At 48.4% G+C, this 17,784-nt stretch overlaps 2 protein-coding genes across 6 annotated transcripts in view; one reads left to right on the forward strand and one right to left on the reverse strand.

Annotated features, from left to right (window-relative positions):
• Positions 1 to 13,695, reverse strand: part of DET1 (DET1 partner of COP1 E3 ubiquitin ligase) — a 52,052-nt gene extending 38,357 nt beyond the window's left edge. The window contains exons 1-2 of the mRNA XM_039858309.1: positions 13,456 to 13,695; positions 9,716 to 9,801 (exon numbers count right to left, since the gene is read on the reverse strand). The gene's annotated coding sequence lies outside the window, so the exon portion shown is untranslated. The remainder of the gene's footprint in view (positions 1 to 9,715; positions 9,802 to 13,455) is intronic.
• Positions 6,044 to 14,102, forward strand: AEN (apoptosis enhancing nuclease). 5 transcript variants are annotated; one of them, XM_039858317.1, is made up of 5 exons: positions 6,178 to 6,193; positions 7,101 to 7,202; positions 8,330 to 8,951; positions 11,312 to 11,512; positions 12,060 to 14,102. In XM_039858317.1, exons 3-5 carry the CDS (start codon positions 8,394 to 8,396, stop codon positions 12,294 to 12,296), a joined length of 996 nt encoding a protein of 331 aa, XP_039714251.1. In that variant the 5' UTR covers positions 6,178 to 6,193; positions 7,101 to 7,202; positions 8,330 to 8,393; the 3' UTR covers positions 12,297 to 14,102. The 5 variants fall into 5 exon arrangements, with proteins under 5 accessions (XP_039714250.1, XP_039714251.1, XP_039714252.1 ...); XM_039858316.1 differs by lacking the exon at positions 7,101 to 7,202 and having other exon boundaries at positions 6,044 to 6,193; XM_039858314.1 differs by lacking the exons at positions 6,178 to 6,193; positions 7,101 to 7,202 and adding an exon at positions 6,354 to 6,572.
• The last annotated feature ends 3,682 nt before the right edge of the window (positions 14,103 to 17,784 follow it).

Here is a 17,784-nt window from a genome sequence, read left to right on the forward strand (position 1 = left end):
GGCAGCGCCATCTGGTGGATTTTCTGGGTAATACCCGCAGCCGGGTTTTTAGCACTTTTTAAAAACTTTTTAAAAACTTTTTTAATTTTTAAAAAATTAAAAAATTTTTTAAATAATTTTTTGGTAAAATGGAACTTATCACACCTACCATGCTGGGTTGTTAAATTTTTAAAAAATTAAAAAATTAAAAAATTTTTTAAATAATTTTTTTAATTTTTAAAAAATTAAAAAAAATTTTAAATAATTTTTTTAATTTTTAAAAAATTAAAAAATTTTTTAAATAATTTTTTAAAAAATTTACTTATTTAAATTAGTTTCAAGTATACAGTACATTGGTTAGACATCTATATAGTTCATAAAATGATGCCGATTGCTCCCTCCCTCCCCTGGCCCTCCAACTAGCCAGCATATTAATGCTGACTGCATTCCCTATGCCGTGCTCCCCATTCCCATGACCATCTATCGACTACTAATTTGTACTTCTTTAACCCTTCACCCCATTCACCCAGCCCCCCAACACCTCCCCTTTGTCCATCACCAAATTGTCCACTATATTTGTGAGTATTTTTTATTACTTCGTTCTTTTTGTTGCTTAGATTCCACAAGTGAAATCATACGGTATTTATCTTTGTCTGACATATCTCTCACAGCATAATAACCTATTGCAATGACAATAACCATGTCATTGCAAATGGTAGGATTTCATTTTTTTTTAATGGCTGAGTAACATTCCGTTGTACATACGAACCATAATTTATTTATCTAATCATCTGTTGATGGGCATTTAGGATGCTTCCATATCTTGACTATTGTATACTGTGCTGCCATGAATACTAGAGTGCATAGATCTTTACGAATTATTGTTTTGGTTTTCTTTGGATAAATATCCAGATGTGCAATTGCTGAGTCAAAGGGTATGTCCATTTTTAATTTTTTAAGAAACATCCATACTGTTTTCCATAGTGGCTGCATCAATTTGCAATCCCACCAACAAATATAGTGGACAATTTGGTGATGGACAAAGGGGAGGTGTTGGGGGGCTGGGTGAATGGGGTGAAGGGTTAAAGAAGTACAAATTAGTAGTCGATAGATGGTCATGGGAATGGGGAGCACGGCATAGGGAATGCAGTCAGCATTAATATGCTGGCTAGTTGGAGGGCCAGGGGAGGGAGGGAGCAATCGGCATCATTTTGAACTATATAGATGTCTAACCAATGTACTGTATACTTGAAACTAATTTAAATAAGTAAATTTTTTTAAAATATTTAAATTTTTTTTTAATTTTTTAAAAATTAAAAAAGATTTTAAAAGTTTTTAAAAAGTGCTAAAAACCTGGCTGCTGGTATTACCCAGAAAATCTACCAGATGGCGCTGCCGCCTTACACTTTCGGAAAACTAGCTAAAAGTGCTTAAAACCTGGCTGCTGGTCTTACAGAAAATCCACCAGATGGCGCTGCCGCCTTACACTTTCGGAAAACTAGCTAAAAGTGCTTAAAACCTAGCTGCTGGTCTTACAGAAAATCCATCGGATGGCGCTGCTGCCTTACTTTCAGGGAAATAGATGTGGTCGCTGGGAACTGGGCTGCTAGCTGTATAAACCTGGTCCATGTAGTTAAGATAAAGGGACTCAGGTGCCCTGACCCTTGGCTCACCAACCCTTTTGTGTTCTGAGATACCTAGGAAGTTCCCTTAAAAAGTAGTAAGCTACCTATTTTGCTGAGCGACCTAGAGGTAATTCGCGCAACCTCTGTAAGTTATTGGAGCTGTATAAGTTCTTTATATATTTTAGGTATTAACCCCTTATCAGATGTCATCCTTAGGGCACAATGCCCCCCAAGAGGAGGCATGGAGAAAGGCTGGGAAATGGTGTTTATGAGTGCTGTTGAGCTGTATCAGTTCTTTATATATTTTGGATATTAACCCCTTATCAGATGTGTCATTAGCAAATATCTTCTCCCAGTCAGTTCTCTTTTTGTTTTGTTGATGGTTTCCTTTGCTGTACAAAACTTTTTAGTTTGATGTAGTCCCATTTGTTTATTTTTTTCTTTTGTTTCCCGGTTTTTAGCACTTTTATCTGGTTCCCTGGACGTGTAAGGCGGCAGCGCCCTCTGGTGGATTACTTAAGTAGCTGCGCTTTAGCGGTGATTTCCGTCTTGGCTGCAAACTAGTCACCCAGTGAGTTTTAAAAATCTCGTTCAGGCCCTGCCTCAAACCAGCTAAATCAGAATCTTGGGGTATGACCCAAGCTTCGTATTTTTTAACTCTCCTCAGGCGATTTCAATGTTCAGCTGTGACGGAGTCACCGATTTTAGTTTTAATTTTATGTGTGAAGAAACAAGTCTAGAATGGAAAACGTATCAGTGGAAAATAAAATTCCCCAGGATCAAAACCCTCCAATTATCCATTAAAAAATCAGTCATGTGAAGCTTAATCTGGATGGGTCTAAGAACACTGGAAATTCTCAGTCGAGGGAAGGTACCATAAGTATCTTGGGGACCGGCTGTGAACAGGTAGGTCCAAAGTCACTGTTGGATCAAGAATGCCGACAGAGAGGGAATCGGCTTTAATAAAATGAATGAACTATTTGCATTTGGCTCCCAGAGTTCTGTCAGCTCCATCCCCTCTACACAAGGAATCTTAAACTTGAGCATACATCTAGAAAGCTTTCCGTCAATCAGCTCCTTCAAACAGAAAGTTGGACCCCACCCCCTGAATTTCTGAGTTAGTAGGTCCAACCCATTCCCCAGTGATGTCTAGGCTGCTGTTCTGGGACCAGGCTTAGAAAAATCACTGCTCTAAAAAATAACCAGATTGACACCCCACTTCACATCTGCACCTGGTCCAGCAGTCCTTAAAGCAAGTATGCAAGGCCAGCAGAATGGCACTTTGACTGTGGCAATAATGATGTGTAAATGCAAAACAGATCAAGTCCAATGTCTCAGATGCACCCGGACTGATCAGGTGGAGGGGCAGCGGGTGGGGTCCATAGGGGCAGGGTTTGGGTTATAGGCTTTGTCCCATCAAGCTCCAGCTCAAAGGGGTTCTGTACAAGCCCTAGTCATTGAGAAAGCAGGGGGTACGTTCACCCCAGAAGTGGGAGTGTGAAGTCCCTAAAGTTTGCTTGAAGACACTGCCATCCACAGCCAATATGCCACTATTGTGCCATCCATATTGCATACCTGGGGACCTTTAACTTTTTTTTCTTGACAATATTTTTTATCATAATCCCATTAGTCTAAGTGATATATTTTAAATATCATCTTTTTAAAAAGTGCCTTTAAATGAATGCAATAGAGCCTAAATATCAAAGCAATTTGATATCTACATTATCCATTTTAAAAGTGCATGAGAAAACTCTTATTACAATGTTGAATTTCCCCTGAACCCTGTGTTCCTGGAAAGAGTGATGGTTAGGAAATCTCTCCTACCCCTTTGTGTTCTGGAAACATCTTACTGCAAAGAAATACCCTGCCCCACGTGACTGAGATTAGACGCATGGATTCCTGCCTGTGACAAGGCATGGCACAGACCTTCCAAATTCTCACTCTTTGTCTCATCGGTGATGAGCTGAACTGCTGGGTGCAGTGACCAACTGGGACACAATGCTTGTTAACCAAACTTTGGTTAAGTTTTTCTTCTTCCCCTGGGTTCCTGAACTAGGGCCACCCTCAGCCAGAGCCCATTGACAATCCTTCCAGAGAACAGCCTGGCCTGAGGGTGAAACAATCTCTAATCTACTATCAGATCTACTATCCGGATACTGGAACAGATCCCTCCTGTTCATCTCACCTCCCCAGATCCTGTTCTTTCTAGTTTTGGTGGCTCCTCCACGTAAAAGAAAACTTCTTCTGCTTATCCGTTAAGAGCTGGCTGATGTTATGGTCAGAGCATTCATTCTCCCTGTCGCAGTAATTCTCTGCTCCCCTCTCCTCCTTAATGCCCCCTCCTCAATAATCCTTTCAAATAAAGTCTCTCCTTACTAAATCCAGATTTGCGTTTTATTTCTATATTGTACACAACATTCTTTTTTTTCTTCTTGAACTTATATTTCCATTCTACTTCTGCTACAGAGTTTAGTCCTAGCATAATATATTTTCAAGCCTGGCAATATTTTCTGGCACACCCAATGTGTCACAAAATTATGTATATAAATTTGAACTTGTTAACTCTAACCGTGACCCGTAAGGTTCTAAGTGTTCACTGTTTTCCTTCCAACTGAAATAATTGTTGCAATTATTTGTAGTTACATTTGATCACATAACAAATACTGTATATAGCATTTCATTATATGAGCAATAATCTTTAACCACAAAAAGTAAATTTTCATTAGGAATGCCATTGAAAATATGTCTTAAGAAGATAGATCGAGCCAGTTATTTTCCCATTAAGTTTATAAATCCAGGGATGAATATTACTTGTTGCAAGGATGAGAAAGAGTGGACTTTCTATTTTGTTCTTATGAACATAAGCACCAATAAAACATTGCTCACAGAAAAAGCAGATAGAAGTGGAAGGAGGTTTATTCTGGCTGTATCTCTCAGTTCTTTTAATTTCTGATAATTGTCTAGCCTCAAAAAATATTTTAATGGCCTATTAGCTGACGATATGATTAAATCCTCCTTGGATCGTAGTGAAAGCAACGAATCAGAAACCACCTGTCTTGTAGAAACATTCTTATAGACGGGTCCTCAATTAAAAGCCATATTTAGAACTGCCTTATGTTTTTTCCTCCCTAGAGACTACTTTTATTTCCCAGGGAGACGCAGCGGAGCAGGCTTCAGAATGGGGGGAGGGGGACTTTCCTTTGGAAAGTGAGAGATGGCTGGTTATGAAAGGGGAGAAGGAAGCGGAACCCCAAGGGCTCCAGGCATGCTTTCGGGTCCCGTCCCTTGGGACTTGAGGATTGGGATACTGACTCTCTTAAAACTGTCCTTGCCCCCAGAGGTACCTCTCACAAAGCCTCCATGTCTGGAGACAGTTGCTCATCATCTCTGTCCTGTCAATGTTGCTTCCTGTGAAGCTCTGAACTCTGTCCCTAGTTCTTCATCGTCTCTACCACTCCGACCACCAGGATCTTCCCTTGCCTGGATGTTCACAGTCATCCCCCAACCCCTCTTTCTCCAGGCCTAATCCATTCCTCTCTACACTGCGGCCAGAGTGAGTTTCTCCAAATTGCTAGTGAACCAGTCCTGGCTTAAACTCCTCCCAGCTCCCCAAAGCCTTCAAAAAGAGTAGGTTCCTCAACACATGTATCCCTAGCCTTCTAGCTACCTTTGCGAGGCCATTTCTGCTCGCAACATGGAGCTGGGAGGCATCGGAGTGTTCTGGTAAGGGTCTTCGTTTGGACCCTGGCTGTGTCTCCTTAATTTAAGTGTCAAGTTCTTTACCTGTAAACTAGAAATAATAATAGTACATATCTCAGAGGGTTCTTGTGCAGATTAGATGCGTATGTTGCCTGGCACGCAGTAAGTGCTCACAATCAATGTGAACTATTTATTATCGTTCTTATTATTCGCGATGCACCGAATTATCTGTTAATCCTTTCTGTTAGGGCACCATGCGGTGAGCAACTAACTAGTCAGAGGCTGTTCTGGGTCCCAGTGCCCCGCCCATAGTAGGAACTTAATACTTATGAGGAAAGCATTACAAAAGGATAAGTGAAAAAAATAGTGCCAAAGGAGCAAACCTGACTTTAAAAAACCTTTCTTTAGTGCCCATCATTCATATTACTTTACTGAATCCCCACGACACCCGAGGAGATAGGATTATTAACATTCGGCAAATATGGGTGTGTACTCTCTAAGTCATTCGGCCTTTGGAGGCACGGACTTCACAGGAGCCCACATCCTGACCCAGGGAGCGGGGTGCATTGGAGACGGGGGAACACATCAGAGCGCGAACCCGGCGAGTGGAGGTTACGCTCCGCTGCGGTCTCTTTAAAATTTCCCGCGGACTCGGCCGGGCAGGATCGCGAGCCACGCCCCTTTCGGAATCCCCGCCCCTCCTGCTGCCGCGCGCCTACCCACAGAGAGCCAGACTCTCCCAGCGAGCCAATCACAAGAGGCCTTAGGCGGGCGCTGCCGTTCAGCGAACCAATAGCCGGGCAGCCGGAGCGGGGCTTGCCCGGGCTTGTGGGAGCTGCCGGCTGCCGGGAAGCCACGTGCGGACAGCGGCGTACGCGCCCCGGCTTCAGGTGATCGCGGGGACCCTAGTGGGAACAGCGGGGTCGAGCGGGGCCCCGCGCGCGTGTGCGGCCCGGGCCCGCGGTGGGCGACGCCGGGACCCGGCCAACCGGTTCTCCGAGTCGGCGGGTGCGCAGGCCGCGCCGGGCCGCCGCCTGTGCCAAGTCCCCGCCCTGCTCGGGGGTCCGGGGCCCGGCCTGGCGGACGCTTCCGGCCCCGCGGCGGCCCGTGAGTGACCCACGGGGGACCCCGAGTCCCTCCGCGGGCGGGGTCTCGCGGAGCCAGGTCCCCTCAGATTCGGGCGATTGTTAGTTTCCCGGCTTGGGGGTGGGGCCGCACGCTCTTCGAAATGCGGGTTCTCAGGCCGCGTTCCCCAAAATGGCAGTTGAGGTGCGCAGGTAAACCGAGGTCTTCATCGCTTCCGGTAATGAGCTGCTTTGGGCAAGCCCCTAACCTAGTCCAGCTCGCGGTCTAATAGGTCCTTGTTTTATGGTGGAGGGGACGGCGACCCGGTCCCGTTTGTCCAGCTCCTCAGTGCCAGAGCAGGGTCTGGAACTAACTGCCCGCTGCCTCCCTGATCAGCCAGCAGATTGGTAGCCCCGATGCCACTGGCGGTCCGGACTTAGCGGGGCCATTGCTCTGAGGGATACGCTGGGGCGGCCGTTCCCTTAGGCCAGGGCCCCTGCGGGAAGGCCTGGTGGCAGCTGATCCCCAAAGCGTAGGCACCCGGCTGGAGACAGACTTGTGTTTGTCCTTACCATAACAGTCACGTTACGGAGCTCATCTGGGGGCCCGGGGAAGGGGAGGTGTGCCCTCAATAATTGCTGGCTTTGAAGACTGCCCTCCTCTCTTGAAACACGAGGCCACTGAGACCTTTTCTCAGGGAACCTATTTCTGGTTTCTTTGAAACCTTGCCAGCAGGGACAGGAAGGCCACCAACCCTAGACCCTGCCTCAGCTCCTGACCTGCAGGGCCCTCAGCCCTCCCAGTGAAGAGAAAGGGCCCTCTTCCCCCACAGAGGTCAGTCTCTGGCTTCTTAGGCCTTGTTGTCCCCAGTGCTGGGCGGAGGCAAACTGAATGAGGTTCAGGATTTGTCAGCTCTAATATGTGACTTGTCAATACGAGAAAGTAGGTTATCATTAAAAACGCTTTTAAAAGGGAGGAGGCTTCTTGGAGAAGGGATGAGCAAGCAAGGGGAGAATGCCTCAGGATGGGTCACTGTGCCTCACCCTGGCCCACGCATCACCAAATGACACATCACCTCCCCTCTTCCTCCCATTTCTCTTCATCTCTGCTGTTGCTCAGATTCTTGTCTTCTCCAGACCTATTCCTATGATGCAGTGGTGATCCAGTCACCCTCTCCCTAAAACTAGGTAGATTCATGGTTCCCAGTTCATCTCTGGATTAAGCCCCCAATTTTACCTCCCTTCAGGAGCAGTGGTATCTCGCTATCCACCCTTCTCTCCCCTCCCTCTTTGCTTTTAAATTAATTGCTGCACCGGGTTCCTTGCCCTCTACAATGATGTGCTTTGCCTCCTGGGCTTTGTGTCTGTGCGGATACCCTTCCCTCTCTGGGCTCCTCGGAGACCTTCCTGAAACCCTTCAAAGTGTCTCCTCCATTGCCAGGACGTCCCTAACCCAGTGATTCTGCCTGTTCCCGTACCTGGCCAAGTGAGTCAGGTGCCTGTCCCTAGTCCCTCGCTCCCATCCTCAGCAAGTTTCTGACTACCCCTCTCTCTCCGCCAAACCAGGAGTTCACTGAGGTCACGGTCACCTCCAGTTCTGCAGTCTCCACAGTCTGGCAGATAGCAGGGACTCTGGGTTTATATCAGCTTTTGTTTCATTAATTGAGCAAGTTATTTAACCTCTATGCCCCAGGCTTTTTTTTTTTACCAGTAATATGAGGATAACAGTTCGTTTGGGTTGTTGGGAAGGTTAGTGATTCCATGGAAAGTACTTAGAGCAGTAGTTAGCATATGGTAGGATTTTACGAGTGCAATTATGATTAAAGTAAGTCTTTGACTCAGTCTAGGAGCCTGAAACAAAATACAGGCTCCAGAGCAGCCCAGGCAGGGAGTACCTCAGGAGGGAGGCTGGCCTGGCCCACTCCTCACCCAGCCCCTCTGCCCCGTGTGTTCTCTCTCCAGGTTGCTGCCCCGTTGGAAGATTACCTCCCAGGCCTTCCTTTCCCCGAGTGATGAGCAGATTGGCATGGTACCCCGGGAAGCCCACGAGCCTGCGCAGTGCCTATGCCCTTTGCTGGCCAGCTCGAATGCCAAGGATGTGCTTCGGAGAAAGCACAAGAGAAAGAGCCGACAGCACCAGCGGTTCATGGCCCGGAAGGCCTTACTACAGGGGCAGGGGCTGCTGAGCACACCCCCGGACCCAGGGTCCTCCCCACCGCCCATGTCTTTGGAGGCGCCCATGCTCTCGGAAGCACCGTCAGGCCCTCAGGCTGCCAGCAATGGGAGGCAGCGTCCAAGGGCTGGACCTGGAGGTGCCCCATGCAGCAGAAAGCCCACTCCCAGGGTATGCACCGGGCCCCTGCCCAGCAAGTGCGTGGCTATCGACTGTGAGATGGTGGGCACAGGACCCCGAGGGCGGGTGAGTGAGCTGGCCCGCTGCTCCGTGGTGAGTTACCATGGCGACGTCCTCTATGACAAGTACGTCAGGCCTGAGATGCCCATCGTGGACTACCGCACTCGCTGGAGCGGCATCACTCGGCAGCACATGCGCAAGGCCATCCCCTTCCAGGTGGCCCAGAAAGAGGTGAGGGCAGGGTGGGGACCTATCGGGTTGGTGTGATGGGCTGCAAAAAGCAGCCCTGGGTTTGAGTCACCACTTTGCCACTGGAAGCAAAGAGACCTTGAGAAAGCTTCTTAACTTCTCCAAACAGTGGGTTCCTTCTCCATGGAAAGGTGAGTAAAAATCCTGACCTACCTGCAATATGGGCATCGCCGGGGTGTCATACATGATCATGTTTGTGGAAAGGCTGTGCGAACTGCAAGGTGTGACACAGCTTACATTTTACATTTTCTTTTCTGTTATAAAAGTATTAGATATCTGTATAAAATTTGTAAGGCCCAAAGTGCTATCACCTTCAGGTGTGAATGTTTTAGTATATTTCCTTATGTTAGTTTTTCAATGCTTTGAAGAAAATTAATTAGTGGTTAGGACCACACTAACATATCAGAAATTCCCAAACGTGCTTGAGCATAAGAAACACCTAAAAAAAAAAAATACCAAAGCCTTGTGTCTTGTCCCCAGATCCTTCTGTGAAAATTCTGATCCCATAGGTCTCTAGGCCTGGAGAGGGCGCTGCTGAGCACTTGCCAAAAAATCCTCACACTGCAAACTTATAGAAACTTCAGAGTTTACGGGAGAAATGGGGTTAGAGACGCAACACCCAAAAAATGTCATCAGTGACACCCTAAAAATAAAAGTATGGAAACCTCATAACAAGGGTAGCACAGTTCTGCACACATTAAATGGTTAAGAAATGTATAAATATACCAATACGGATGGCACTTTACCTTGAAAAGGACCTGCAATTTCTTTGCAGAGGTGGATGTCAGAAGGGTTGCAGCTTGCGTTACAGTGCAGTGGTCAAAGGAGTTACCTGAAATCAGACAGAAAGCGGGGATGCCAGCTGTGAGCTCTGGCTACTCGCACAGGTGAGCTAAGCTCACTGTAAGTGTTTGAGGGGTGTGCCTTTTGTGCGTCCCCATGTGGCTCAGTTCAGCTGGGTGCAGTTTCCTACTTTCACTTAAGGGCAAGATCAAGTGCTATTCTCAAGTGATGTTCTAATATATCAGTCATAGAACATTTTGCATTTTCAAAACAAGTATTATAGCAGAACTACTTGATGATTCTGGGTCATTGGGGCTAGGGAAATTTGGGAAATACTGGTACACAGCATTATATGTCCTCCTTTTTCACCTAAGACAGGGCCTAAGCATATTTTTCAAAAGATCTGAAGGTTATTTATCAAGCAGGCTGATCAGGAATAGAAGCAACAGAAAGGGAGGCCTGTGGCGAGTTCTCAGCTTCCCACTACTGACTTCAGCCTGGGTGGTGGTGCTCCCAAGAGCAGAAGCACTTTCTGTCTGCCTGGACTCTGAGCCAGTGCGAGTGTGCTTGATCCATTCCCACTGAATGGCTGGAGGGCTGTGGGGAGAGTCTAGAACAGTGTCATTGCCCTACCCCTAAAGTCTAAATGCGCCTCATCCACCTGCTGTGAGAGCCGACTTTAGCAAGAGACCAAATGTTGCCAGCAGAGGCAGGCCATGGGATGCCAGTGGCTGGTGATAAACCCTCCACCCCCCAGCAAAGGGGGCTGGAGGGTTTGCAGGCCTCTGGCCATAGACGTGGCCTCCCTGGGACCTAAGGAGTGTAGAAGACAAGGGAGAGAGGTACACATCATGCAGATGGTCAGAGCTGGGCAAGGCAGCAGGTTTAGAGGGCGAGAAGTAGAGCCTATGTGGCGGAGAGGCAGAGACGGAATCCTGAAGATGAGGACTGTGTATGGTGCCGAGCATGGCTCTGGACTTCACCCAGGATCACCTCCTGTGTGCTGAGTTTTCACTGAGCATCACCAGTCAAGTCAAACACAGTCCCTGCGTGTTTACAGTGAGCTGATGGTGGGAGTGGGTAGACTGTGCCAGAGTTAAATGTGTACTCAGAAAGTGCGATGAATCCCCTGTAGGAGATGTCGATGGGGGAGGCATGGGGCGGCCTCCTGACGTGTGAGCTGAGACCTTCTGTGAGAGGAGCCAGGTGTGGGAGGGGCGGGAGGGTTGGGGAAGTCTTCAGGCTGAGAGAAGCGTGCGCAGCAGGTGAGAGTTGCTTGTATGGAAGAACTAGAAGACTTGCCCCTGAAAATCTTGAATGCTCATGACTAGCCACGGAGTGTTGGCAACATTCCAATTTACAGGTCCGGAGAGCTGAAGTGCACCCCAGCTTCTCTTCAGTAGTACGTCGAAGGGTCTGGGTTGAAACTTGGGCAGCCTGGTTGACTGGAGCTCACAGCCCCCCGTCTCCTTTCTGCCTTCCTCCAGAGCGACCTGTGCACCCACTGATCTTGTGCCAGGCTGACAGGGGCCCTTCCTGACTCCTTTCTTGGCTCACAGATCCTCAAACTCCTGAAGGGCAAGGTGGTGGTGGGACACGCCCTGCACAACGACTTCCAGGCCCTCAAGTACGTCCACCCGCGGAGCCAGACCCGGGACACCACTTACGTGCCCAACCTGCTCAGCCAGCCCGGCCTCCACACCCGGACCCGTGTATCTCTTAAGGACCTGGCCCTGCAGCTGTTGCACAAGAAGATCCAGGTGCGGGAGTGGGAAGGTCTGGCCCCTGTGCCAATCACGCCACGGACAGGGCTGTGGGGCGGTGCCTCCAGCTCCTCGTCATCCCTCCTAACCCAGCGCGGGTCCTGGGGACCTTAGTAAAGCACAGGCCTCCTCACCTACGTGCAGCCCTGGGTGCTTCTCTCCAGCATCCTTCCCCTGTGTATGCACCTGTCCAGGCTGATCCCCCACCCAGGCTCTGTCTGCATTTGCATCTAGAAGTCCATCTCCTACAGTGAGATGGATCCTTCAGTCAGGGGCAGCTGCTAACTCCTGCCCCTACTGTGCTTCACGTTCATCTGTTCTTCAGGCCTTTGTTCTACAGTTGAAGAAACGGCTCAGAGAAGCTGGATGGCGTGTGCTGCAGCTGGGATTTCAGCACCTTTCTGTCTGACCAAAACCCACGCTCCTCTCACTGCACCATGCCCGACTGCCCTGTTCGGAGAGTGCATGGTGTTGGGCGTGCACAGAGCCGGGTGACAGGCCTCTCTCTAGGATTGTGGGCACTGACGTGGGCTCTCGTCCGCAGGTGGGCCAGCACGGGCACTCATCCGTGGAAGATGCCATGACAGCCATGGAGCTGTACCGGCTGGTGGAGGTGCAGTGGGAACAGCAGGAGGCCAGCAGCCTCTGGACCCACCCTGACGACAAAGAGCCTGACAGCAGCACGGACGTGGAGCAGTATATGGAGGACCAGTACTGGCCTGAGGACCTGGCCCAGGGCACCAATGGAGGCACAGGGGAGGCACAGGACAGGAGGGCGTGAGGGAGGAGAAGTTTGCTGGTGGCCTCCCGGTGTGGGGAGTGGGGCAGGAAAAGCACCTCATCTGGGCAGGGCAGGGTGCAGCCAGCTTCCTCCAGGGTCCAAGGAGTTGGGATTATCCCTCTTGACCCCCGTGTGTGCCCACGGCACAGCCCTCTCCTGTCCTGGACTGTTGGTCCCCCTACCCTGTGGTTTAGCTAATGGCACTTTACAGACACCATAAAAATGTCAGGTGGAGTATGTACTAGGGCCCCTGCGGGAGTAGGGTGTGTGCCAAGACTGTCCCAGGCTGTCAGCTTCCCTACCCCCAAGCTGTGCTATCTAAAGGGATAATGTCTCCTTGGGAGGGTGGGGCTGTTCTTCCAGACTCGGTGACTTGGGGTAAAGGCCTCTTCCTGTTCCACCACCTACCTCTTCCTCCAGAGTTATGTCAGGTTCAGAGTAAACATGCCCTGAAGCTTTAGAGCTAAGGCCACTCAGGAGACCAGTCTCCCTTTCTCTCCAAATGGAACTCTGGCAGCAGCCCTCGAGGGAACTGTGCCAGGCTCCGATGGCACAGCAGAGCCCACAGGCTCCTGGGGAACTGCCCCTCTGCTTGGCGCTGGGAGCACCAAGCACTGTTCCAGGAGGGAAAGTGCATAAGATTTGGGTGGAGACTAGCATATGTATTTTGACCCAAATCAAGCATTTCTCCTGCCTATTCAGCACTAGGTTCTCTTAAGCAAAAGCCTGAGAAACGAGGCAGCAATTTGAATTCTGGAACTCCTGTGCAGAATGGCACCCAAGGGACTTTTATTAAGAGCAAGGCCACCAGTCTATAGGGGAGTGGAGTCTGCATGTCTGCTGGGGCTGGGGCAGGGCAGCTGTGCAGTGTACCCACCCTCGGGCCAGTCCCCACTCAGACACTTTGATAATCACTGTGGTGGTTGGATTTCCTCCCAAATTTTTAAAAATGGTCTCGGGATTTCATCCCTCACCCCTCTTTCCCTCTTTCCTAAGGTGCAGTTTTAGGGTGTTGGGGTAACGAAGAGTTCAGGTCATATAGACCTTTGAGCCCCGTCGTTGCTTGTCACATAATAGCTTTGAGACCTTAAGCAAGTATGTGACTTCACTCTTGAGCCTGTTCCCTCATCTATAAAATGGGGAAAATAATATGACCTACCTCATAGGGACGTCAAGAGGACGAAATGCTAGCACTCAGCATGCCCGGCACACAGCGCCCTGTTCCGCTTGAGCTGCTGTTTTCCTTGAAGGATTAGTTGCAGCCTCTTCAGGGTCACACCTGGTCGAGGGGCTTCGGCCCAGACAGAACTGTCCTTGCTTGGCTGTTCCAGCAGGTGGGACACTGGGTCAGGGTGAGGACACAGCATGGAGGTTCAGGGCTCACATCTTTCTCACCACTCTCTACCGCTGTGTGACCCATGTGTACTCTGCATCCCTCTGATGTGTGCGGGAGGTGACTGTTTTTTATGTCTGTCAGAGAAACAGCAGGGCCAAGAAGGAAGAAACACTACTGAAACCACACTACTTCCAAGCGGGGCCGCAGATCGTTCGGTCAGCAGCTTTCCCCGTCCACTGAGCAAGGAGCTGGCTGAGTCACTGACCACTGCTGGCCTGGCTCCAGGACTTTGTTCTGGGTTCCTTAAGAGTTCATAGCTGATGCCAAACTCACAGCTGAGCAGTAGCTTCAATTCTTTTGTCTGCGGGTTGAAGGAAGATGGAGCTGTTACCAGTGTTCCAGAAATGTCCTGGGTTTTAAATCAGCATTGTTGTAAGACTGTTCTAGAATAAAACTTAATTGGAAAAGTTGGTGAAGTGGCCCTTTTTGTAAATCCTCAAGCCAGGGTGGGAGGGTGGCTTGGTGGAGGGATTGGGGACGCTGGGACACAGTCTTGCTGGGTGGTTTGGCCTTTGAGGTGTGCAGCTTTCAAGAGGACACTTTGGGAAGTGGCAAGAAACTAGAGCTACAGAATTTGTACAGTTTAAGATTTTTTAACTGCCCTGTTATAGAGAGCACAAGTTTATTTAACTTGTTTTTCGCTGAATCTATGGACTCTCATCTTCAAATTTGTTTAGTTTTAATTGTTGCAAAATACACACCATAAAATTTATCATCTTTACCATTTTTAAGTGCAGAGTTTGGTGCTGTTCAGTACATTCACACTGATCTCCAGAACTTTTTCATCTTGCAAAACTGAAACTCTATACCCATTTAACACTAACTCCCCATTCCCTCCTCCCCTCAGCCCCTGGCAACCACCATTCTACTTTCTATTTCCGTGAATTTGACTAGATGCCTCGGATAAATGGAATCCTACAATATTTGTCTTTCTGTGACTGGCCTATGTCACTAAGCATGATGTCATCACGGTTCATCCATGTTGTACGTTTCACAATTTCCTTTTTAAGCCTGAATAATTCATCTGGGTGTATATGCCACGTTTGGTTTATCCATTCGTCCCTGGATGGAGAGCTGGGTTGCTCCCACTCTTGGTTATTGTGAATAATGCTGCTATGAACATCGGTGTGCAAATATCTCTTTTGGGTAAGTCCCCCCTTACTCATGGCTTCATTTACCCTCAGTCAACTGCAATCCGAAATTAAATCGAAAATTCCAGAAATAAATGTTTTAAATTGCGTACCATTTTGAGTAGCGTGATAAAATTGCTGTCCTGCTCCATCCCACCCAGCACGTGAATTATCTCCGTCCAACGTCACCCTGTAGATGCCCCCTGCCCCATTAGCCATGCAGTGCTCCTCTCAGTTACCAGATCCACTGCCACAGAACCACCATGCTTATGATCAAATAACTCATTAATGACCCCCAAGCACAAGAGTAGTGATGCTGGCAATTTGAATATGCTGAAGAGAAGCCATAAAGTGCCTCCTTTCAGTGAAAAAGGTAAAAGTTCTCGACCTAATAGGGAAAGGAAAATAATTGCATACTGAGTCTGTTGACTTCTATGATAAGTACAAATCCTCCATCTGTGAAATTGTGAAGAAGAAAAAAGAAATGCTAGTATGTAAACCTGTCACACCTCAAACTGCAAGAGTTAAGGGCACAGTGTGTGATAGTGCTAATTAAGATGGGAAAGACATTAAACTTGTGGGCAGGAGACATGAGAGTGTGTTTCGATTGATGGCAATGTGTTGTGCCAGAAAGCACTGAGCCTATAGGAAGACTTCAGCAAGAGACCCCGAGACAAGTGACACTAAGCCAATTTACTGCAAGTAAGGGATGGTTACACAGATTCAGGAACAGGTTTGGACTGAAAAATATAAAAATTACTAGAGGCACCGTGTCTGCCAAAGATTGGTGATGTTGACCATCTTTGCATGGTTATTTGGTACATGTTTTAAACTCATTCTTTTTCTATGTCTGTTTTTAAAATGTATTCCATTAGCACAGTTCAACGTGAATTAAGCTGAACCACGTGAAGTTGCTGACATTCGACTATTTGAGATGGTTCCAACCTGTCATATATAATTTAAAATTTTGCGTACACATTTTAGGAGTATGTGCCCAGCTGAGGTTGGACACAGCTGAGCTGGACTTCAAAGGGCCACTGCTTATAGGGGTGGTCTCAAACCTGCTGCTATGGGTCCTACACTTGGCCTGTGCTCTGTGCCTGGTGCTGCACATTCAAAGAAGGCCACACGGTAGCAGCCCTCATACGTACTACTGTCACAAGAGGTAGGCCAACTGTGACAGGATACGTGTCTTGTAAGGCAGAGAGGTTTGCCCTGAGTGGCTCACTTTGCAGCTGTCACCTGACCCAACGAGATTTGTGGGCTCGGTCTGGCCAATGGCTGGGGTCAGGGTTTCCTTCCTAGGCTCTGCTACTCACCAGTGCCTGTGTTCCACCTCAAAGCACATAATATATTTGAAAAAGTTCAACATGACCCAGGCAGGGTTCTTGGTGCTGAGTGTTCCACAGCAAACCAAACGAGTGGGAGGGAAAATAGTAAGTGAACACGTAAAATACATGGTCTTTCAGATGGTGCCAATTCCCACAGAAGAAACCAGGGGAGGGGGTAGGAGGTGCAGTTTTAATAGAGGCCAGCACAGGGAGCTGTGGATAGATGACCTGGAGGAAGAGCTTTGGTGATGGGACAGCAAGCGCCCTGGCCCTGGGGGAACAGAGAAAAAGCCAGGGTGGTGGAAGGAGGTGAGAAGGGGCTGACCTGCATAGCAAGACCACCTGTCTCTTCCACCTGAAGGCAGAGACCTGATTCTACTCCTCTAGCCCTAAGGCCCAGAACTCAGTGAATATGAATTAAGAAATGACCCAATCGTTCCAAAGGAGGCAGGGAAGACCTGTGATGGTTTGAGAGGGGTCGCCATGTGAATACACAAAGGCCTTGAATTTAGGTTTAAACTTGAAAGATCGGTTGGATAGTGGTCCAGGATGAGAGCAGAAAGGCCCGTGGGACAGATGAAAAGAGGATCTTGGAAACTGCACAGGAAGTGAGGTTAGGTTTCTTTTTTTCTTTTGACAACAGGAAATCATGATATGTTCTTGAACAAAGAGCTGTGACAAACAGTGCAAGAGGTTAGATTGTGGGAGATGCAATCTGTTAGGATTTGAAGGACAGTTGAGGGCAGGGCAGGCAGATGGAGGCGGGAAGACTGAGCAGACTGCGGCAGGTGAGGACTGGGTCGGGGACACAGAGCAAAGGAGGAAAACAGGGAGGACTTAAAGATGCTGATTAGGAGCCCCCCGCAGGGCAGGCTCAGGACCCATGGGAACAAGAATTGGAGGGGTGGGACGTGTCCTGTCTGAGACTGAGGAGGCAAGTGGGGTGAGGGGGCGATGTGCAGCGGGGAGGGACGCCGACATGTGTGGATCACCAGAGTGTGTGTGGAGTCCAAACTCCAAGTGAAGAGTCAGGGGGTCACTTTTTCAACGCGTGTTCACGTAAAGGGAATTTTGCTTCATCTCCCCCTAAATCAGGGTAACAATCGTTTATGCATTTGAGAAACATTAAGTTCCCAAAGAGTCTGAATTCAAGCAAAAGTTGCTCATTCAGGGATGGGAACCAAAAATAATCTCAGACCTCAAATTTGAACCAACTGAACAGCAAACAGGGACAATGCCTTATGGTTTAGCTGGTTTTATTTTTGAGGTCTGTTAAATTTGGATGTCTCATGGTGAAAACACCATGGACCCGGGAAAATTTCTTTCCAAGCCACAAATTTTTGTGACCACTGGGGGCAATCAGATCCGACGGCTCAGTGCTTATTCTGTATGAATCTGGCCTAGGAGGCAAGATGGGGGTCTCTCAGCTCATGGTTGAATCTTACCATAGTATTTGATGGACCATTTTCTCACTGAAAGCAGATCCTGTTTTTGCCCTAGTTGTAACTCACTCATTTATTCAACAAAGACTGAGTGCTCCCTATGCACCAGGCACTATTCTAAGAGGTCAAAGTTCCAGAAAGGGGGAGAGTAACCAATAGGAAATATGGCCAGCCTGGGGGCTCCCTCCA

Source organism: Pteropus medius, unplaced genomic scaffold, assembly GCF_902729225.1.
Source record: "Pteropus medius unplaced genomic scaffold, Ma_sr-lr_union100, whole genome shotgun sequence".
Lineage (NCBI taxonomy): Eukaryota > Metazoa > Chordata > Mammalia > Chiroptera > Pteropodidae > Pteropus > Pteropus medius.